Genomic DNA, 23,901 nt, shown 5'->3' on the forward strand with positions numbered 1-23,901 from the left:
ATAGATAAATATTTGCTACAGGTAACTATCACAATTGGCAAGGATGTTATGAAAAAATACACAAAATAAAAGGACAATTTATTTTCCCTTTCTGATAGCTTAAGCCAGATAAATAAATATAATTTATCTACACGCGAAGCTAAGCCTTTTGAAATTTGAAAGCATTACTAAAACGCTAGTTATTATTATTTCTAATTATGAAAAGTCATACCAAACAATGTAATGGTGAGGAATCTGTCCTTTGTAATAATTCACAATTGTTTTTGTTAGTAGTAGTAGTAATAATAAGGTTGTTTTATATCTAGATAGCATATATCTTTATGGAGCATATAGTAAAGAGGCAAAATTCAATAAATAAGTGAGCTGTGCTTTGGTAGAGGAGTGTAAGTACTCATAAAATGTGACGGGGGCATAAATAAGGAGTGTTTGAACATCTATGGATATACAGTATGGAGTAAAAAAGTATGGAAATCAACTCTTTTGTCCCACTATTACCTGAGTTTTGGACCCTAAGGCCTTCCCATTCGTGTTTTCATTAAGAAGATTAACAAAATGATTTCATAGAGACAGACATATAAAAAGGCCTACTGAAGACAGATGCCACAAAAACATATATAATTTTGTAATCCATAGTATGTGACCAGAAAAAAATGACTGAAATAGAATCTAGGACCTTGGATTTCAGTAGTGCCCCCATTAATCTATCTGTGGGACTTGGGAAAGTTACTTTAACACATTAAACCTCAGTCTTCTCATCTATAAAATGAGAGGGTTTTATTTGATCCACCCATATTCCTCCCAAGAATTTAATATACTTCCTCCTCCAAAGGGGCACACCCTCCAATTGAGAGTCCCTATCATCCTAATCTACTGTTATGGTAAGAATATGGTTATTTCTCTGTGGGTTTGCATGATGATAAAGGTTAAGAATTGCTGGACCAGTTGAGCTCACAAGAGCTTTCCATCCAAGTGTGGTTGTTGAAAACCTCAACCTCAGGTTTTACCTACCCCTTCACTCTACTTCTAAAGAAGAAAAGATCTAACATGGGACAAGGGAATTGCCATGGCAGGTGAAGTAGAAGGGTTAAAAATTGTCTTTTTCCTAGAGTTTTTCATCTCCTTCTTCAGTATATTTTCTCTGTAACATTTAATGTGGGCACTATGACAGAGTTTGGAGTTACTGCCTACTTGGCAGATCCTTGGCCTTTAGAAGACCAGCAACATGAATAGTAGGGGAAAGGATACTCCCTAGACTATCTTTAAGTTAATTCTTAGGACAAAAATCAAGATGGAATATTAGAATTACCTTAAGGGCCAGCCTATCTCTCCAAGCAAAATTTAAGATAGAAGTTGGTGACAAATCACTCTAAAGACAGACATTTCACTCACTTCCCCTTCTCTCTCCCATCCATCTACACTGGATACCTCTAGATTGCTGACATGTGACTTGAACAGGATTCAGGAATCTGAAATGCTAACTCTGAAAAACATGTTCTCTTAAGAGACAAAACTATCAGCAAGTTTTGGCCTTTTTAAAATACAGTGCTGTTTAAACAGGTTGATGTCTCCAAGTCTCTCATCTTCCTCGGTTGTCTTTTTCTGACTTTAACATCTTGACATTTTTCATTCCAGAATATCCTGAGCAAATGAGCCAAATATGCTGGACAATTACACCTCAGATTGATTATGTAAATATGTAGCTACAAAGAATTTGAATAGTGACAAACACTTGACAAGAAAACTCTGAGGATTCCCTACTCAATCCACCCCATCCTCTAGAAAGAGCAGAAATTTTTTGTGTATCAGGCATTTATATTTATTTTTATTTTAGAGTGCTTTGGTGTCAACCAAGTGCCTGTATCAATATTTTAGCCATTTAATCCTCAAAACAAATTTGTATATGGCAGGGTGGTTACTGACTCCTGCAAATAAAATTGCAATCTAAATGCTTCATTCAAAATAGTATGTTTTTTCGAAAGAAGAGGAAGAACTAAAAAGTTTTGTTGTTCTGTTCACAGTAAAATGATTCTCATAAATACAGAAGTCTGTTCTGGGTTGAGAAGTGTCACATGATACTAGTATACACATATTCATTCATTTATCCAGCCATTCATTTATCAAACATGTATTACATGGAAGGCACCATGCTAGGTATATATAGAGACATAAAACTTAGAAATATGAAGCCTGAAATCCTTTCTCTCAGAGAGCTCCCAACCTTTTAAGAGATACAATGCAACATGTTACATTTAAAACAGGGTTAAATACTAGGACCACTCATTCATTGCTCAACAAATATTCATTGAGAAGTGAGTATGCTCCAGCCATTATATTAGGAAGAGGATGTATCAAGATTCAGTCTCTGCCTAAAGAAGTTCTCAGTCCAAGAAAAAAGAAACTAATAAACATATACTGATAAAGCAATATTAATTATATGGTATAAATAAAATGTGACATAGCAGATGAAAAAGATTCATCTCACCCATTTTGGGGGCAGGAGTGAGGAATAAACTAGGGTTGTGAAAAATTATGCAGTGAAATTGAAGCCAAAGGCAAAAATGTTGAACTCTGACTGGGTAAATCAGGAAGGCTTTATAGATGAGACACTTCCGTTTTCCAGTAAAGTTTTTAGGAGGGGAAAGCGTAGAGGGCCTTCCAGCTAAAGGTGCACCATGCACCATCTGATAGTGCTGAATCAAAGTATTCTTGGCCTTTGTAAGGAAACCCCTCAGTTTGGGGCCACAGAAACCTAGGAATGAGAGGAAAGAATGATTCCGTGTTACACAGAAAGGGGACTTTGGCCTTTGCCCTCTTGTAGCTCTGTTTAACAGGGCAAGGACAGCAGGATGTGGGACAAACTGGGTCCTGCCAGGGAGTGAACATGAAGGGATCCAGAACTGATTCCATAAAAAACAGAAGAGGCTCTCCTGAGTTTAGTCTCTGGGAAAGCACTTCAGGTGTCTTTCTCATCTTTTTTGAAACTCGGGTATTAGATGAAGAAACAGAAATTAAAACATGATGTCCAAGGGGTAAAACTAAATGGCAGGGTGGAACTAAAATAGCATGTAATCATGTATTTGCAAATACACTGTGAGATATAAAGTAATTTATAAATGTAATAGGTAATTATATTTAAAGTATTAATTATAAATATTAATGTGATATTTATGAGTTAATTCTTATTAAAATAATTAGAAAACACATTTTCTGACTTCTAGTTAAATACATACTTCAGTACATCAAGAGTTAAGGTAGTTTTCAAAAAACTTGAACTCCCAGGATGCCTCCAAATATATATAGATATTCATATATTCATATATAGAGATATACATATATATTGTGTCTATACATAGACATATGTGTATAGAAACATACATGCATATATGTATGTATGTGTATATATACACACATACATAATTTTTGTGTATACACATATGTATATAAATAATTTTACTTAGGAAATAAAGGTTTTCGTGCAGTTAATTTGCCATAAAGATGTGTAATTACAGATTAAGTTGTTAAAGAAGAGGAGAAAGTCAAATTTTGCCAGGTACAAAAATACAATATAGTTAGAAATGTATGTACAAGATGATACATTGGAAGCCCTGTCTAAGACATCAAGATATGATAACAATGAGCTTCCAAAGGAGGAGCTATAATTTTCAAAGGACATTACCAAGAACCACTTTCAGGTCTCTAAACCCTTATCTATAATGAGAGTATATAAGGGTTAGCTGGTTGGAGAGTTACAAAGAGAAGAGATGTTTTTGGAGAGGGGCTGAGAGAAGTCTCACTTTTCACCTAAGATTAGTGAGAGAGGCTTCAGTGGGCATATACCTAGAGCTTGATATAACTTCCTTGGATTTGAAAGGCCAGTATACTGGGACCTGACTCCCACCTGAAAAGTTTAACAAGTGAGATAACATGGCAAATTATTGCCTTAGGAGAGGTGACTTCCAAACCAAAATTTTTAGCTTTGTCAGGGCAAGAGAGCCATCCTGGAGTTATTGTGATGCCTACCAAGACAACCCTCCGTGTGGAGTGGACTGCTACAAAACCTGGAGCTAAAGAATGCATCGTCCACACTATAGGAGACTTAGTCAGAAAGGCCCAGAAAGAGAAATTCTGTAAGACCCACAATAGTGCCCACAATAGAAAGAGTCTGAAGCCAGACTGCCTGGGTTAAAATCCCAGATCCAGCATTTACCAGCTAGGTGACCCTGGGAGAGTTGTTTAACCTCTCTTTGCCTCAATTATGAAGATTAAAGGAATTAATACAAGTGCTTAGAACCATTTCTATACATAATCAGTACTATATAAGAGTCAACTATTTTCTTTGTTTTTGTTATTATCATTATGTGTCAGTCTCAGAAAGAAAAATTATGACAATTTCAGTCTAATAAGAACTTTCTGTTCTCCTTTTTAAATTTCCTTCTTATACTCCACACCTGGAGGGATCAATAACCAACCAGCAAAATGAGAAAGAAGAAAAGAGAAGCCTATTCTCAAAGTGTTCCCCCAAAGCTGATGTCCTATCTGAAGATCCCACGGTAGGAAAAAAGAGTTATTAATCCAGAAAAGTGTTAAGAATTTTGATTAATATTTAGGACTGGGCAATTTTAATTACTTAATTGAGACTATATTTATGATTTTAAGTGATTGTAGGATGTTAATTCCTTGCAAGTGACTGGAAATTCATGGAAAGTTATAAGAGCATCCAAATTTTTATCTAGTGAGCAGCATAGGGATTATTAAGAAATTTTAAACAAACCATGGGGAGCTCCAAATAAGGCAGCTTCTATTATTATATCCTGCTTGCTCAGTGTATCAATTACAGCTGCGAAACATACTCATGGTCAGTGTTAACCTTTCTCATTCAATTTTGGGCATAATTCCTCATAATTCCTCAATATACAACTTTATCCCTTCCTGGGCTTATCGTTCTATTTGCTTCCTTTCATTTTATCAGATTTCAAAGATGTTTAAAATAAGTTGGCCTAATTTGTTTCTGAAGAAATCCTCACTAAGATTTACTCCGTGCTGGAGAGTCATGCATTTGGCTCCTCTGTAAATGAGGAAAACGCGGCTGACCCATTCTCCACAGGATACTGCGAATGAGGGCTTTTTAGTGGACAGGGATGGTAATGCTGAGTTGTGCACATGCTGCCCAAAATCTCTTGTGAGTCCAGGAAGGCATTTACCCAGGTTAGCAGAGGTGAAATCTGTGGCTAACCAGTACATAAGAGGATTAAACACTCCATGTTAAAGTAATATTCTACCCTTCTGGCTACCTAGATTAATTAACTATGATGAGTGACATAAGCTCTGAATGCTCATAGCTGGCCACATTTAAATATTCACTATACATGAGAGCCACTGTTGTAACTTGACATTTTATAGTATCAATGGAGGGAGGGCCCCTGGAAGAAGGCATTTCCTGGATGTATAACAAAATAATATTTATTGAGCATCTATTAGATGCCAGGCACTTGATAGGAGTTGTAAAGCTCATTCTATCATTGCATTAACCCTGAAAGGTAGTGGAGGAAAATGTTTAATGCCATGAGGAATTCACTGGACCTGGGTTAGAATGCCAGATTTTTCACTTTCTGGATCTGTGACCTTAGGTAAGTTTCTTAGTCTCTGTGGGTTTCAGTTTTCTCTTCCATAAAGTGGAGAGAATAATAACAAGTGTAAAGGATTATTATAAGGATTAAATAAGATAATAATGTAATACGTTTAGCCCAGGGTCCAGTATATGTTCTAACAGTAATGAGTATACTTATATAAATATTAATATTTATCTTACTAATCAGGGATTTTTTTTCTCCTATCCTACTTAGCTTCTCTAAGCCTATCTTCTCACCTCTGACTATAAAATAATAATATTTATCTCATATGTTCACCATGAAAATTAAATGAGAAAAAGAACAAGAAAGTACTTAGCAAAGACCAGGAAATTTAAATCTAAGTTTTAAATATAAGTTGGAAAGAACATCTGAAATACTGCAACAGTTTTAGGATGACTAAATTTGGGAGCGAGAATTGACTCTGCAATCTGGGATCACATACTTGAAATAACTGGTCTGTAAATATTTCTAAGGAACATATTACGGTTTTTTAGTATTTTGTGGGAGCATGTCCCAATATCCCATGAAGCTCTAGAAATCTCTAAAATTGAATTATTCCTATGCAGAGTTAGATACAACAGAGTAATTTAAGCCTCTAAATACAAGATTAAAAAACAAAGTCTTGTAAAATACTTTAAATGCCACTGATATTTGCATGCTGTCACTGAATCCTACTGACATAACAAGATGAGACAAGAGGAATGAACTACAATTGTACTTTTCCCCTTGCAAGAAAGAAACTTTGGACATTATCTACAACTGCAGTCAATGAATATTCTTCACTGGCAGATCTTATCCATTATGTCATAAACTACAAACTCTTATGGAAACAAAGGCTGTGATTTTTAAAACAACCTACATTTTTCTTCCTGACACATTTTTAAATTCATCTGTAAAAAAAAAAAATACCTCTTTTGAATTAACAGCTAATGAAAAATATCTAAAATTTCAGGCCTACCAAATAAAGTCCATCTTTGAGGAAGGAAATGCCATTCAGAAATAAGATCAAAGCAATTCATTTCTATTTTCACTGCTACCATAGAGACAAAGAAAAAACAGTGAAGAGTTTTAGCTGAGTTAATTCTTTCTGAAATTTATAATTAACTACATGGGAAAGGGGACAATTACCATATTTCCAAAGAATAAAGGATTTAAAAAGTTGAGCTTTTGATAAGATATAATTACAACCTATTAAAATACAATTCATATCATTTTGTTCTTAAAATGTTCTTAAGTTTCAAAAAATGCATATACATTGAACAGTGTTTTCTGAAAAATACACACAGAATGCCATCAATTTAAAGGTATACAGTTCTCTTACCATAGGTTTTCCACAGATACTTAAAATTCTGGCAAAGCCTAACAAAAAGAAAGGGTTGGGGGGTAGATGGATATTATTTCTGTATGTGCCTTGTCTTCCTGACACTTAATGAATATATATTTTTGGACAAATGTTAAATGAAAGAATGTGCAGGCTTCTGCAGATCAGGTGTTATAGCCAACATCAAGCAGTCAGCCAGGAAGAAGTAGCAATTAAACCTGTCCTTGATTTAAATAGAACTTCAGACTGCTAAGTAAATTGCATGTGCATTAATTCAGGGCAGTTTTATTTTAAAGGACTAGCAAGAAAGCAGTAGATTGAAATCCTAGGAGAGTCATAACAAAGACCAGAGAGGAATAATTCTTTTCTTTTTGCTAAAAATATGTTTTTATTTATGGTGTCTTTAGCAAATGATTTTCAAATGCTTTTTATCAGTAAATTACCTAGAACTCCTCCTCACATTTTCTAATTAGAACCATATTTGAAAATAAGAAATTTATTTTATTGTGGGATATCATAAATACAGCATGGTAAATTATATACCTCTTTGTAAAATCATGAAACATAGGAAAGTTTTTCTTTTATTAACACTTTTTGAACAGCGTTTTATGGAACAGCACAGTTTCTGCTGATGTGGATAATAACTGGTATGATTCGTATCTTAAAATTTGACTTCTGGATATTCTCTTTTAGAATTATGTGTAAGTGGCCTTCAGGGAGAATCTCTATTGTAGACTATATTGCTACTTGAGAATGTGGTATATTTGATTATTCTGAGGCATTTTTGTCTAAGGTTCTCAGAATAATTTTAAGGAAATATTTGAAAGCAACTAAAAATTCTAACTCAGATCTTAACCACAGAATAATAGCAAAACACCTACTCGGGGCTCCTTTTGCAATAGTACCAGTTTTATTTGTAGTTCGTTGGACAAATTCTGAGTAATAATCATTAATCATTATTATAGTTTTGTAAGTTATTTTTGGAGGTTACTTGGGGTAAAACCATTCAATAGTACTGATACACTGTGTTCTCTAAAATGCAAAGCAATATATTTTTCAAAAGAGGCAAAATTGCTGTGAACTCCCATTCCCTTCCTAGACAAGTTTGTGTCCTGTGAGCTGAGTGTAATATAATGCATCCTGCTTTGGAAAAAAAAAAAGAAGAAAAACCTTCATTATCTCTTCAATTATTTCATGACCTAATAATTTAGGACAATAAAGTCATTTTTAAATTTTCTATTTTTAACTTTCAGTAAATTTTAATATTTTTATATTAAAAATTTACTATATAGTAAAAAATTACTATACCTTTAGAATATATTTATGGTAAACATATACATATTATAAACTCAAATAATTTTCACCAAAACCAAGTTAAACATAAATCTGTATAAAATCTCTGAGAAGTTAAACAGACACGAGTTGTCATTCCTTTATCAAACTGAAAAACTTATCTGGTTGTTAGAGCTTTTGTTTAATAAAAATGTGCTATTGACTTGTAAGTATTTTTATACTTGAATTTTAGAAGTTTAAATGATGATTGTTATAAGGTGGTTTACTACAGATGTGATCTTAGAGTGTGTGAACACTTACATCTCCTGTAGTCCATTTCTCTTACACTAAAATGACATTTAAACTATCATTTCAGTCCCAGCAATCATTCAGAGAGAAGTTCACTAGTTGCCTGTCTGTCAACTGAATAGTCTACTCATCAGAATACAAAGATATATTTTACAAATATTTCTTGTGAAGTGCATGTCATGCGTGTTTATATGCCTAAGTGTGTGTTGTGTGTGAGTTTGCAGGAAGGATTTCATCCACTCGTTCACTATTCAATAATGCAATAACTACCAGATGTCTGTTAAAGGAAAGAATCAATCAGCATTTATGATATACCTGTCAGCACCATACTAGGTAGCTGATGATAAATATGACTAAGAACTTCCCCACCGTCTTCAAAGAGTTCATATTCTAGCAAGAGATAGGCATGTGTAAAAAGTAATTGCACAACTACAAGATGGTTATTACACAGATACATTGTTCTGAAGACACGGAGAGGAGCTAGGTTAGTTCAGTAGGGCAGTATCAAGGAAGATATTTACAGAGGAATCTATATCTTATCTGAATTTTAAAGGTTAAAAAAGAAGCTTATTAAGTAAGCATCAGGCTAGAGAATTGAAAGGCATTCTATCCATAAAGAAAAGCAGGTACACAGAAACAGGAGAATAGAATTTAGATTGTTTGGGGAACCAAATATAATTGACTATAGTTCAAGCTAAGGCATGAAGGGTGATGGGATTTGAGACAAAAAGTTGGACAAGGGCGAGAAAATAGAGGGCAACATATGTGAGGTTAAACTATGCAAACTTATTTCTGCAGGCCAGTGTTTCTTACATCATAGTGTGCAAAAACAAATAAGGATACAAATCATCTCAGCATCTTGCTAAAATTCAGGTTCTAGCATGAGGCTCAAGATTCTGCATTTCTAACAAGCTCCGAAATGATACCACTGCAACTGGGCAACACACTACACTCTAAACAATGGGGAATTAGGGGACTCATGAGGGGTGTTAACCAGAATTGCAACATACAAAGTATACACATATATATGTGTGTGTATATACACATATATACACACGTATATGTGTATGTATATTTTTTAAGGGAGGTTCCAGTTAACAGCATGGAAAATACATAGGGGTGGGAGGATAGGAAAGGTCAGAAGAATGAATGGGAATTGGGAAAGATAGGGATTTAGGGAAAAATAAAAACCAAGATCAATTCCCATTTGTCTAACCATAACAACTGGGGAATGGCATTGTAGTAGGATAGAAAAACTCCCATTTATCTAACTATAACAAGGGAGAGAGTAAACTATGCAATGAGCAGAGAACAGAGGAGGAGAATGATTTATGCTCAGAGGGCTCCAGAGGATGGATGTTTTCCTGGATCTTCTGACTTAAGTTTACTTAATGGGTAAATAGAATTCTAAATTCTAAGAATTTATTCATTTACTGTCAAACTATTTTTTTTACAAAACTAGTTGTCTCCTGAAAGTTTAGTTTAAGAACTGAATTATTTAGATACAAAGAAATGAATATGTGTGTAGGAATATTAGAATTGAGGTATTTGCGGGATGAGTATTTTCATAGAATTTCATTTCTAGTACTAATTTTGAATGCATATTAGAAGAAAAGGTTAAAATATTTGGTGACACCAATACCTATAAACCTGGAAAACATTTGCTAAAGCCAGGGGAAATCCCAATCACCATGACAACACATCAGCAGTTTTCCACTACGGTGGTAACTGACTAATTGAGTTAATGATCCTACTATGAAATTTATCTTTAAATGTCAGGTTCCCTAAAAAAGAGAAAATTAAAGAGGAAGATGAGGGAGAGAACAGAAACATTCACAGCTACTTAGCGACGGTACATTATGTACAGCGCTACACTAAGCCCTGTGTGTTTATTTGTACCAGCTGTTCTTTCTGTCTGGAATGTTCTTCCCCAAGATCTTCACAAAGCTGGTCCTTTCAAGTTCCCAGGGCATTTTCCAGAGAGGACATCTCTTCCACCCTACCTAAAGTAGCCCCTGTGTCTTTTTATACTTATCCATCTTTCTATGTTTCATTTCTCAGCTTTTTAAATATTAGCAGTTACTGCCAGCTGAAGTTATGTTTATTATCTGCGTGCCTATTAATGGGCAGTCTCTTCACTCTACAATGTAAGTTCTATGAGGGCAGGGACCTTGTCTGATCTATTCACTGTTTTATCTCTACTGCTTACAATACTGCCTGGCACATAGTATGTACTCGGTAAATATCTGCAGAAGCAATGAATATTGTATTTAATCCTCACAACAGCCCTTTGAAGTGCTATTATCTCACTTTACAAATAAAGAAACTGAGGTTTAAGTTGATTAAGTAATTTGGCCTAGATAACAGAACTAATAACTGGCAGAGCTAGGACTCCTGCAAGAATCTGTCTGACGCCAGAGGCTATGCTTTCAAACACTATGCTATGCAGCCACTCGAAGCGAAATTCAGTGGTAGATGCCAACTGCTGTCCAAATGCCCAATACTCAGTTCTCTGAGGGACCTCAGACATGTCAGGACAATTTGCCTGGGTCACTGCAACATAAAATTAGTTCTAACACATATATGGGTACAGTGATCATTTTTTTCCATCACACATTAATGCTAATGGTAATAAAAGATCCCAGTTTCCTCTAAGATGTCCCCTTTCAATAATTTAGTCATCCTTTCCATGTATACAGTATTTTATACTTTTCAAATACATAAACTCATTTGAGTCTGTTTAATAACCCTGTGAAGGAGGTACTTACAAGTCAGTATTGTTATACCCATTTCAGACTTAGAAAATAAAACTCAGGGAGAGTAAATTGAATTGACTAAAAGTAATACAATAAATGGCAAACCTGGGTCTATAACTCTATTTTCTGAACCTTGGTCCAATACACATTTCCAAATTGCCTTTGGTGAAACATACATACATGCAATGAGACAGGTCTCTCAGGCAGGGTAATCGGCTTTAAGAAAATCTTATGTACAAATATTCGGATTAAATAATGGGTAAACAATAAAAGAAAGTTATGAATTCTTCTGTACTTTATAAAGATAGTTATGTGGCTTTTTAAAATTCTGAGCACAATGAATGTGTTTATTATTTGTTTTGTACTTGTATCCTTTGCAAACCCACATTTGTCTTATAAAATAAGATTTACCTGAAAGTCTTACAAAGGATAATTCTCTCAGACTCACAGCTCTTCACAGAACATGTAGCTTTTACTCACAGTGCCAACAAAGAATAATGTTGTGAATAACATCCTGGTAATCAGGTTTGGCAGGAAAGACTGTTTACTACAGATGTATTAACAGATGACTGATATGATTCATACACTAAAATTTTTTTTCATTTGTAAAAGTTTACTTTTATAGGCTACAGATATGGGATCAAAAAACTACAAATCTACAACTAATTCTGAGTAATTTTAAATTAAGCTTTCTGTGGGTGCATTATCTTTATTTAATTAGATGTTTAGGTTCCAAAGGAACAAAATTCAAAATATAGTATCAAAAGTACATTTTAACTAAGTAATAACCTTGAAGTGACTCGACCAGGAGACAGTGACAGTGGATAGGAGCACGGACATTAGTTACAAAGACCTGGGTTTGAATCCCCACTATGAGACTACTTAGTTGTGTGAATAGGCCTCATTTTCAAGATGTGGAGAATTTTACTTCATTGAGTTGATCTGAGGAGTAAATGAGTTAATGAAATCCTTTAAGTTCTTTCAATGTGTCAGAATATGTCCCAGACATTACATATACAAAAATGAGTAAAGTAGGCATAGTCTCTTCCCTCATGAAGCTTCTGTCTAGGCAAGAGAGAGACACTCAGAAAATAATCCCACAAATCAGTGTATAATTATGAATTATGATAAAAAGAAATAGGGGACAATATGAGAGTGTATACCAAGAGTATAAAATCCAACCGGAGATTTTCAGAAAGGTTGTAGCATGTACAGTCAGACCTGGAAGATAAGTAGGATTTAATCAGGTGGATGGTGCCATCCAGACAGAGGAGTAGTAAGTGGAAGCCTCAAAAGCAGAAACATGGCTGACATTTTCAAAGAACAGAGGGGAGCCAGCAGGGCCAATGTGCCAATTAGTTTAACGAAGGACAGGGAAGGTAGCACAGACATAAGAAGTGGTCTGGTCCATGCATTTCTGACATTCTTGTAGTATAAAATATAAGGCAGAGTGATGGAAGATGAGGCAGGAGAGGAATTCAGGTGCTAGATCAAAGGAGACTTGCACACTAAGGTAAAAATTTCGACAATCACTCATCTTGAGTTCAACAGGGTGCTACTGCAGGGCTTCCACTTGAGCGTCATGCCACTAGACTTGTGTATTAGATCAATCATTCTGGCCGCTGTATGGATTACTTAATATAGGAAATGGAAGCTATTATATTAATGGAATTAATATGCTGAAGTGTTTTATGCAATTAAAATGGTTAGTCCCAGGTTACTAATGTGTCATGAAATCTCTTCACACTGGCTCTTTTTCCCTACTTTTCTACATACAAAGGCCAGACTTTATTAAAATTTTCCCACTAGTATTTCCTCCTCTTTCTGCCACCCAGTAGATTTTCCCTGGTCCATTAAAGCCCTCTGTTTCGTTCTCTGTTTAGGGGACCTGCCACCTTACAGACATGTGGTTGAGATGACAGGCACCCAAACCAGTGTGACTGGCAGGATGGATATGAGGAGAGCACCAAGAAAAGACAAGAAGATGAAGAGGCTGTGGATCTAACAGAACACAGTATACCTACCCACTATAAGATAATATGCCAAGCATTTTATAGTTCTTGTCTCATTGAGTCATGAAAACAACCCCATGAGATAGGTACCACTTTATGAAGAGAAAACTACAGTTCAGAGAAGGCCATCCAGCTAGTGAAAGGTAAAACCACTATTTTCACTGAACACGCCTAAGGATAAACAAAAGGAGGAAGTGGCAGAAAATAGGAGAGCGCTCAAATCAGGGAAATGAAATGGGTGAGAAGTCAGGGTAAACTGAGGCTTGGAACTGTGTTAAAAATAGAAGGAAAATCCTACTTCCTTTAAGAAAATAACTTAACTTCTTTATATTTATGACCCTACTTATCTCTGCATCCTTTGTATCTTAGTATTCACCTTGGGCACCTTATATCTCAGCCACACTGACCTCCCTTTCCTTGAATATGCCTTTCACTCATCTTTCTCTCCCTCTCCCCCCCCCCCCCCACCCGGGACTTTGCTGAAAAAACTTCTCCCTCCTCATTGTGCCCTCCATTCTGCATATCAGTCTAATTGTCACTTCCTTAGAAAACTCTTTCCTGCTATGGAACCCCTGCCTACCCTAAAACCAAGAGCACCAGATTCTTTAGGTATGCTGTGCTCTCTTCATAGCACCCAATATCCACCCCCATCACACATCCCTGTTATATCCATAATCTGCTGTTTTCCCCATTAGAGTAAAAATTCCATGAGAACAGACTGTTCATTATGTCCCCTTCCTTTGCAATATGTCAGGCACACATTAGGCATTCAATAAATACTTGTTAAATGAATAAAATAAATGAATGTGCAGCTTCTACCATGAGAGCAGATGCAACTATACACCTGCATGAATAAATAGCCCTGTCTACAAAGACAGGGCCACTCAGGTAAACCATTTGTTGCCTTGGTGATTTGTTTCATTTTCTCTACATAAAGCTCTGGAAGAAAATAAAAATTATTTTAGTGCCACCCTCCCCCCCCCAAAAGCAATAGTTGTAAATACTTCTATGATGAATCCATTTATAAGGGTAAAATATGTCCTTTTTTTCTATTAAGGTTATAATAAATAAAATGATACTTAGTAGCATTAATAAAAGTATCTTATAAATGCCCAGCAACAGTTTTTATTTCCTTTTAGAAATTCTAAGTGACTTTAATTCTTGTAAAACATGGTGGGTTGATGACTGCAAAAAGTGGTATTTTATTTACAGAACAGATGTAGTATTAACAACTTCAGTAAAAGCTTCTTTTATGCTGCCTGGTCCACTTTTCATTCTGCTGTTTGAATTTGACTATGCACATCAACCTGTTACACACATTAAAAATGAATAGTACTATCATGTCTTCATTAAAAAAATTTCAGAAGTAATTTAACATTGCATATTGCAATTGTCTTTGTAGATTTCTTAAAACTTTAAAAAAAAAAGCCTGTAAGTCTGGTTAATGGATATCTGAAATGATACCAGTTTATGATTCACTCACTATAATTTTTCAGGATACTTAGTGTCTGTGAATAATCTTATTTTCAGAGATAATATACTTTAGAATATTAGATTAGAGATAGAAAAGGAAGGACCTCAGAAATGCAATAAAATGCACTTGTTTTACAGGCAAGGGCACTGATGCCCAGCTGCCTCGAGGTACCCAAAGTTACAAAAGTACAGATTTACTTTGATTTTCCACAATTCCACCTTTCTTCTATTCTTGTATCAAATCCCATATGCTATTACAGATGATACTTGAGAATTCCTACACAGCAAAAGAAAAATTCTACCGACTGCTGGCATTTTATTTAATTTAGTGCAGAATATCCTGCCTGCTTTCCAGAACTGTTGTCTTATTGGCCAATCATCTAACAGCATGTTTCTGGCTTAACAGTCTAACATTATTTTCCTTGTATGTTAGTGACCAGAATTATTGAGATTATTATATCTTAATTTTCAAAACATATTTAAGAAATATCCAGTCTATAAAGCATGTTATATTAGTTACTAAATTGTGTTTAATCATATTACTGGGATGACCTCATTTTCCTCACTGACCACACCCAAACAGATGGACAGATTAAACATTAAACTGTGAGTTGGTCAATAAATTACCTATATTTAATTCTTTCCATATGCCAGGAATTATACTTTCTACACTTTACCACAATATCATTTCCTCACAGGTAATACCATGTCTTTTTCACAGATGAGGAAATCGAGGCTCATGGAAGTCAAAAAACTTTATCCAAATCTTAAAGCTAGTAAGTATCAGAACAATTTAAATCCAACTCTTGCTTTGGAGTCCTGCTTTTCACACTAAGTGATGTCACTTCTCTTTTGTCAGTAGTGACATTTGTGGCAAAAGAGCTGAAACTGAAAGTGGACAGAAACATTCAAATAAAAGAGATGACTCGATTTTCTTATAAAAGTGAGTTATCTTAACATCTGAAAAGATCTTGGGATCCATGTGGCATGAAACTTCTATTTTTGGTTGCTCTGATGATTTCCTGGCCTACAAGATTTTACCCCAAATCAGAGGAGTTCTGGCAAATCAGTCTGATCAGACTGGAGCCCTTAAGCAATCTGAGTCTTACAGGTGAGATCTAAAGTAGATTAATTTATCAAGAGGGTTAGTTAGAGTACTATAAAATATGCCACAATCATTTCCATCCTTTTACATACAGAAAAAATAAAAATAAAAACACTTCTCCAAGATGTCTAACAGAAACTTTTATATTGCCATTATGCAGTGCTTTGTCTCAATTTGTCATAATCTCTCCTCTCGTTAATCTTCTAACATTATTCCTAAAAATATGGACCAAAGATATGAAGAGGAATCTATTTCTGCAGTGTGTGAAACAGAAAGGAATGAGAGAATAGATTGGGCAGAGAGATCATAGGAGGATCCTCTTGGCAGTAAGTGCCTTTCAGGCCAAGACAGGAAGGAAAGAAGAGAACCAATGAAAGTATTTATGTTTCCTGTCACTGAAAACTTTGATGGGAGTGGTGGTCAGCTGTGATAATTGAGATATGCCTAGGAGAGATCAGAGTAGTTAGTGAACAGTTCCAGTCTCACAGAGAGCCTCTACAAAGCAAAACTTGAAGACAGCATCTCAGCCAGAGCTGCTAAAAGGTGGACTCATTGCTGGAGGAAAAAGAGATGGGGGCTGAACTGAGACTGAATAAAAATTTCCACGTTGTTAGCAAGTTTCCTGTCAAAGAGTCCCAGGAAAGTGGAACAAGGGCATCCCAAGTACATGGCCACTTGGGGAAAAAAAAGAGTATCAATGGTGGTTGGTGAGGTGAACAGGATTTGCATTCTAAAGTCCTCCAGGAAGTCTCTTCACCTAGATGTAGCTTTTAAATCACTTATGTATTATTTACCATTTAAACATCACAGTGTAACTTTGTTGTAAGTATGTTTATCCTATAAAGATGTTATATATGCCACCTGAGAAATAGTTATGAATATAATTAAATTAGAAAATTCGTGAAATCTCACATGGGTATTTGTCCTGTTGAATTGTACAATTTGCATGATAAATCAAAATACTGGAATAATGAAATTTATCTCTGATACAGCATTTAAAGCAGAATAAAAATATTTTTTTACCTTGTACATGTGGTCGTTAACATTTTGGTAAGTGGATATACAGCACATGACATGTTTTTTAAATTATATTTTCCAAATTGAGGAAACTTAGATTTCAGTGGTGATTTAACTTGTTCAGTGTAACAGACTTCCAATTTTGAGATCTATTAACATTTTATAACTTACTTTAAAGTACTAATTATGTTTTATAGTATCTTCAATTATTATGATTTTGAAATAATTAGGAAATACATGTAGGTCAGGTTTGACAGTATTCTCTCAAGAACAGTAACACTGAGTGTAACACCTCAGGAAAAGTAAATCATGTTTAAGAGACTGTTTCCCAGATTACATAAGGAAATATAATTTCCCACTTAGCTTTTTTTTTTAATTCATTTTAGCTTATTTTTATTGACAACTGGGAAAACTATATGAGATGCTTGGCAATTTTTAAAATAAGATAAGGTACTTATCTAACTTTGAGGCCTGCTCAACTAACCCAGCTGAAGTTTTTAGGCTTTAAATCCATTAACATCAGCTGAAGCTGTCAGCTGATACAAGGCCCTATAGGAAGATATCCATAAAGATTTTCTGAAATATAGTCTGTAAAAGTAAGACATTTAAGGTCATACTATGGGGAACTTGGTTGGTGGATTCAAGATTAAATAATTTTGTCTTTAGTGATGAAAAGAGATCACAGTGGGAAATCTATACTTAGTGAATCTCATGTACCAAACTATTGATTTTGTCTTGTTTAATGGATGTCCAATCAATGTAAGATACTAAAAGATATAGTTCAGATTAACTCATGTTATGTTTACATGCAAAGTGAAAAGGGAGCTAAGGAATAAACGTGTTTTAATTCATTTTTCTAAAAAATAGTAGTAATTTATATTCAGATAACCAATGTTAATGAAATTTAAGTACATTATTTAGAACTGATGATAGAATAAAATAAAATGCACTTGAAAATTTTAGCTGTTTTCTGTAAACCCATAAAAGGATTGCCTACTGATTTTATTCCAGTCCTACTTTTATTTCCATTGCCAATAATACAAATACTTCATTTGCTTATAATCAAAGTAGAATCAATTCAACATTAAATGTTGTTTGTGTTTGTTTGCTGGTTTGTTTCAAGTTGGGCCTAAAGATTTTTTCCCTTTAAAAAAAATCACTAAAATGCAGAGTATCAGAATTCTCCAATCAGAAACAATATGTCAAGCCACAGTAAAGCTGATTGGCCTCTTTAAGCACAGAAGACATGGTTTTTAAATGAAAAGCTAATTATCACACTCAGAAAGAATACCCTGATATGTTATGTTAAAGTGATGTGAAATCTACACTACTACTATAGATATTTTAATACTGAGCTATAAATAGATGCAAAAGCAAATTCTGCCATAAGAAACACAGGCAAATTCTCCTTTCATTTGCATAAACAAACAATATCACTTTAAGAAGTTCAAATCAAATAAAGACAGGACCCTCAGACCCTCCTTGCGAACAAAATGCCCAGCAAAGTAAATTATACTGATCATTTTATCTCACGAACTGGCAGCACCTACCAGAGCTGTTTAATTACAGAATCAGAATAATAATAGAAAAATGCTACACACAACAACAGTCCTGTTTCCTATCCTACCTTTGTGGTGACAATGCACAGGCAATCCATCCTGGATCCCTACACAGGACACAGTGCATGGAAATCACACCAGCAAATCGGCAAAGGTGAGAAAAGCCTTTTGGTAAAGAGCACACAGAGAAGCAGAGCCTGGATTCTGCACAGACGGCTTTTCCAAGGGGGGCCCTCATAGGAAACTCGAGCCCTCCTCCATAGAGCTCAAGGCAAGCAGGATTCTCCTAGGCACCGGAAAATCCCCTAGAAATCAGCTCCGGCAAAACTTCCCGGTGGCTTGCGGGGCTCCGTGGCTGCATGGTCCTTTCGCGGATTCCTTGATCCGAACAAGACTGCCGGAGTGCCTCGCACAGTTCTACAGTAGAGATGAGTGTTACACCAAGCACCAGAGGATCACATTTCAGCTCTCCTTCTTGTTTCTGAATTCTGATCTGCTGCTTCAGTATACCCATAAGATCGCTTTTGCCAAAGTCCCCCTTCGCTGCCTTCGTCTTCCCTACTAACAACTCTGAGTAAGCACAACACAAAAAACTACCCGGCCCATCTATCAAAAGGCTGTCGTTCCGCCGCCAGAACAGCGGCTTTGGGTAATAAAAAGCTATTTATTATGAGCATGATTCCCAGCAGTCTAAATGACTCGAAGATATGACTGAAAAGCTAAGGTGCATGCGGTGCTGCATACATCACATCTCAACTCACTTGCAATTACAGGGCAGCTTCTTACAAATGACTAACAGCTGGAAAAGGAAAATCCGGCCAGGTACATTAAAAAAAAAAAAAAGATTTGGAGGTTTAACTTAGACAACACTAGATTTCCTCTTTTATTTGTGTACCTATTGGTGCCTTCTCTGACATATGCAAATACACAACTTGAATATTTAAACAAATAAGTATATTATAAAACTGAGGTGGGAGGAGAATTCAAAGTGTTTACAAAAGTTCCACAATCTGAGAGCCAAAAAAAAATGAGTTCTTCCCCAAACTTTTCCCTCCTCACTAGCTGCCTGCAGGCACTTATTACGTGGGCAGAGCTCTGTGTTCTCTTCTGCGGATTTTAACAGCAAATGATTAACCCTCCCCCTTCCTCCAAATCCCTTCCGTTCTGTCAGCGAAACTGCTGCAAAGAATGTCTTTGAGGCACTTGACAAGCATCACTCTGGATAATAAAATACTTTTTTTTCATCCTCTTAGACACCTAGGCAGAGAGACTTGAAAGAGACAGAAAGAAGAAGAGCAGGGTGAGGGAGAGTAAGAGAGAGAGAAAGTGAGTGACAGAATGGAGTAACTGCCTGACCAATAAAAATGGAAGATCAATGCCTCCTCACTAGGAAGAAAACACATAGTCAACTGAGCCATGGATGACAACGAGAAGAAATATCTAGGGGCCCATACACTGAGATCGCCTCTCTAAGATACCAGTAGAACCACTCCCCACACCTCCCACCCTCTTCTCTTTTTCATAAAAAGTGTTTTCTACATTAAACAATTTGAAAAAAAATGTGGACACGTAAAACTCTTCTACCTTTCAGTAATTATTCAGGTTGTAACCTCAGTATCCTCTTGATTGCCAAAGAGGTGGTTGTCTCAGAAACCGACATGCCATTATTTTACCAAAATGAGAGCACTGTTTCTAAAGATCTTAAAAATTTAAAATTCATAGCAAATCAGGTGTGTGTTCAGAGAAGAAAAGAAAAAAAGGGGCCTAAAAATTATTTATAGTTAAAAAGTAATTTCCTCGGAATTGTTATCTTACTGGTATAATAAACTTCAGATAATTTTTAAGTTAAACAACACAAATCAAACCCATGCTCGGGTGCATTCCATTAGGTAACCATCTTATGATTCAGTAATATGAAAAGGTTAAAAAAGTGTCACATCTATTCACCTCCTCCTTTATTACATCATCATGATAATTAATTTAATTCAATACTTCCTAACCTTGTCTCAGAATATGTGTAATGACATGTTCTTGAGGATTCCCAGGTATCAGAGTGTGTCCCTGATACAACCAAACCATCTAATACACAACTGATACTGATTATCATGTTTATATTCAAACTAATCAGGCTTTATGTTCCTATAGCACTTTAAATTTGCAAAGCACTTGCGACATTCTCACCAGCTTGAAAGTTTAAATGACTTCCCAAGGACAGGTACCTAGTAACTTACTGCAAGTCCAGGGCTTTGTAAGTTATAATCAGAACAGAGACGGTCGGGAATTAGAAAAAGCAAATTGAGTAGCAGAGGAAGACAGATATTTTAGAAGGTATCCTTAGAAGAAAGGTACCTTTGGAACTACATTCCATTTTTTAGAGAGGAGAAAGTGAAGATATGAGCAAACTGGCTGAGGGAGCCTGATTAGTCTTTTGACCCTGGCTGATCACAGATGAAAGCACTTTATAAACTATAAAGACCCGCAGAAATAAAAGGCCATTCATCTAGCATAGCTCCTGACATACCATATACACTCCCTAAGCCATTCATCCGACACGTGTTTGTTGAGAGATCACTATATGATTTTTTGATTAATGTCTGTATCACCTACTAGGCTGTGAGCTCCTTAAAGGCAGTTTTGACTCTATATTCCCACTCCCATGGTATGTACTTATGTGGGAACACAAGGGTGAGCACAAGTTAGCAGAATCCCTGCCCTCAAGTGAATCAACAATGATCACAGTACAGCAAGCACCTGGGGTGTTTGAGAATCAGAAACTAGAGGCGTTTAACCCAAAATGAAGTAGTCAGAGAAGACTTTCTAGAGAGGAACCTTGAGCTGGGTTGAGAAGGACCCACAGGAGTTAGCTGGAAGTTGTGAGGAAGAAGAATTCCATGCACTCTAGTATACCTGAAAAAGGAACGAATCAATAATACCTTTCATCTTTCTACAATCAGCTTTTATAAACACATCTAAAGGGTTTTCATTAAATAAAAGTACTTTTGAGCAGGCATTTCAAAAACTGAACATGCAGTCTGCTGGGGGATAAAAAAGAGTATCATTCATGTTAAGCGAGTACGTATGTGCTATAAAAGCATGTAGACAATACCTTCTATAGTCATTAGGTTATATTTACCACATGTGATTAATTGGATAATGTTCGTATGTTTATATAAAAGTAAATAGGTGACATTTTAAAGTGTAGTTCTACTTAGGATGCAGCTTTCTACATTGTGTATACCTTGCCTTCCATTGATTTTCCTCAGATATAAAGATGATAGAAAATAATCTACTCCTTTGCCTCAAGGGAAATATTCTTTTATTTTTAAAATTAGTAAGGCATCAGCTTGCAGCACGTTTTTACAGACGTAGAGCTCAATTGGTCCTGTGATTTCACAAATGTTTGACAAGATATAAAGCCACAGCCTGCAAACTGCTTTACCTGATATTACTTAAGGTTAATGATATCCAAATCAGGAACATATTGATTTTTAGTAAAGTCTACCATTGGAAATTTGCTATCAGGAAACTATTGTTGTAAATTACTTGTACTAAGCCTATACCTTAACCATTTAAATGCATTACTTTAATTGTGTTTCCAAAATGGAAAAAAATATTTAGTAGTTAAATATATCCTGCACTTATTCTAAAATCTAAGCCCCCTGAGGGTAGGTATAATGTATATCTCTGGTACCTAGCATGGTACCTAGACTTAAAAGGTACAAAATAAATATTTGGGGAACGAAACAATGATCATAGCTCCAGTTATGCCATTTATTTTTCCTTAGAAGAGTTTTTTTTAAAAAACTTACGATATACATCCTTTGTCCATATAAGAACCATATAAGCATACAGTAACTATTATGTATATATTTAAGAGAGAATGAATATATATAATATATAGTAAAATAAATATATATTTATATTTAAGGAGGAAATAGATTGGTGCATGTAGCTGAAGATACTTGCAACGACAAATACTTTTATTGGCAAATCCAGTCTAACACAAGAATGTTGGTTTGGAATAATCTAATCTATAACGCAAAAGGGCAGTTTCCAGCTAAAGTGCTGCAACAACCACAGCATGCTGCTAAAACTAGGCATTTGCCCTTGTGATAAAAAACTGTGATAAATAAATGCATTTTTATTAATAATAGCAGTAATTTATCAAGTGACTATTATCTGAAGTATTGTGGCAAATACTTTATTTATATATTATCTCTGATGACCACAACACCCTTCAGAAAAGAAATATAATCCCCATTTTACATATGAAGAAACTGAAGCCCCCTGAGATTATACAATTTGTCCTAGATGACAGCACCTAGGTGACTCCAACTTGGAGTGCAAAGACTGTGTGCTTTCCATCTCATCATACCTCAAACCTGCAGGCAGTTTCTGCCTCCTTGAGTCCAACCTGAGTGTGTGGCACAAACAGATCCAAAAGGACTCCTCTAGCCAAAGGTAGCCTGGACTCCATGCAGGCTAATTACAAACAACTTGGGATTCCCCTAAAAAGACAGGCATGTCTCTGGGCTCCAATATTAAGACCTACATAGCTTTTAAAGACCTTGGGAACAAACCGGAAGGAATGGACTCCCCATTAGAAAGATTATCTCCAGTGAAAATAACTAAAGAAACCCACCCATGTGGACTCCCATCCCAGTCTGTCTGTTCCCCATTTACCCAGGACAGCAGGCACACAAATGACATCTGCAAAGTTTGTTAACTTAGTAAAATAAATAGACTGCAGGCAGGTCATGGTAAAATGCCTGCCCTCATTTCCAAAGCCTCCAGAGGCAAATAGGAAATTAGGATCAACTAGAAAAGGACCGACTTTTCCAAAGAATTTCCATGATGAAAAATATTTGGATAGTACTGGATACTGAAAATAATTCATGAAAGGCAGGAGTGTATGTATTCTGTGCACATTAAGTGTGTGATTCTTTCTAAGTATAAAGAAATAGGAACAGTTTTGAGTGAATCAAAAATTGCTACAGAAATCAAGAAGTGTTCACTTTTTATCTACTTTCTCAAGATTTTTAATTGTACAGACCAGAACTGATGTCAATTTTGCTTATATAAATAAATTGGAACATAGATAACTGATAACCATGTAACCCCCCTTTATTATTATCATCAAAATCTAAAACACCTTTGAAATTTACATAATTATGTATAGTAAGCCATAAATGATGAAAACATCCTATAAAAATTCTGTTCCCCTAATAAATCAGAGTTTACATAAAACTATGTTGAACTTACACTCCTTATGAGGCTCAATTTTTCCCACTATTATGCAATGCTAGGAGTTGAATAGAGTACAGAAATTCAAATAGTCATGCACAGGTCACAAATTTCAAAAGTTATATGGTCTGAAATGCAATTTTACTTTCCAGTTAATATATATAACCTAAATACTATTGCTAAATGCCCTTCCCACACTCCAC

The 23,901-nt window shown here is 35.5% G+C and overlaps 1 protein-coding gene across 11 annotated transcripts in view; it reads right to left on the reverse strand.

The window, feature by feature from the left end:
- Positions 1-23,901, reverse strand: part of DLG2 (discs large MAGUK scaffold protein 2) — a 1,704,777-nt gene that overhangs the window by 1,372,122 nt on the left and 308,754 nt on the right. Inside the window, exon 1 of one of the 11 annotated variants that reach the window (XM_032488773.1) lies at positions 18,523-19,033. The exons of 9 other annotated variants lie outside the window; for them this stretch is intronic. In XM_032488773.1, the coding sequence (XP_032344664.1) occupies positions 18,523-18,552 (30 nt within the window). In that variant the 5' untranslated portion in view covers positions 18,553-19,033. Of the gene's footprint in view, positions 1-18,522; positions 19,034-23,901 lie in introns of those variants that run through there. One more of the 11 variants, XM_014560886.2, reaches the window with a different exon arrangement.

Source organism: Camelus ferus, chromosome 10 (assembly GCF_009834535.1).
Source record: "Camelus ferus isolate YT-003-E chromosome 10, BCGSAC_Cfer_1.0, whole genome shotgun sequence".
Taxonomy (NCBI): Eukaryota; Metazoa; Chordata; class Mammalia; order Artiodactyla; family Camelidae; genus Camelus; species Camelus ferus.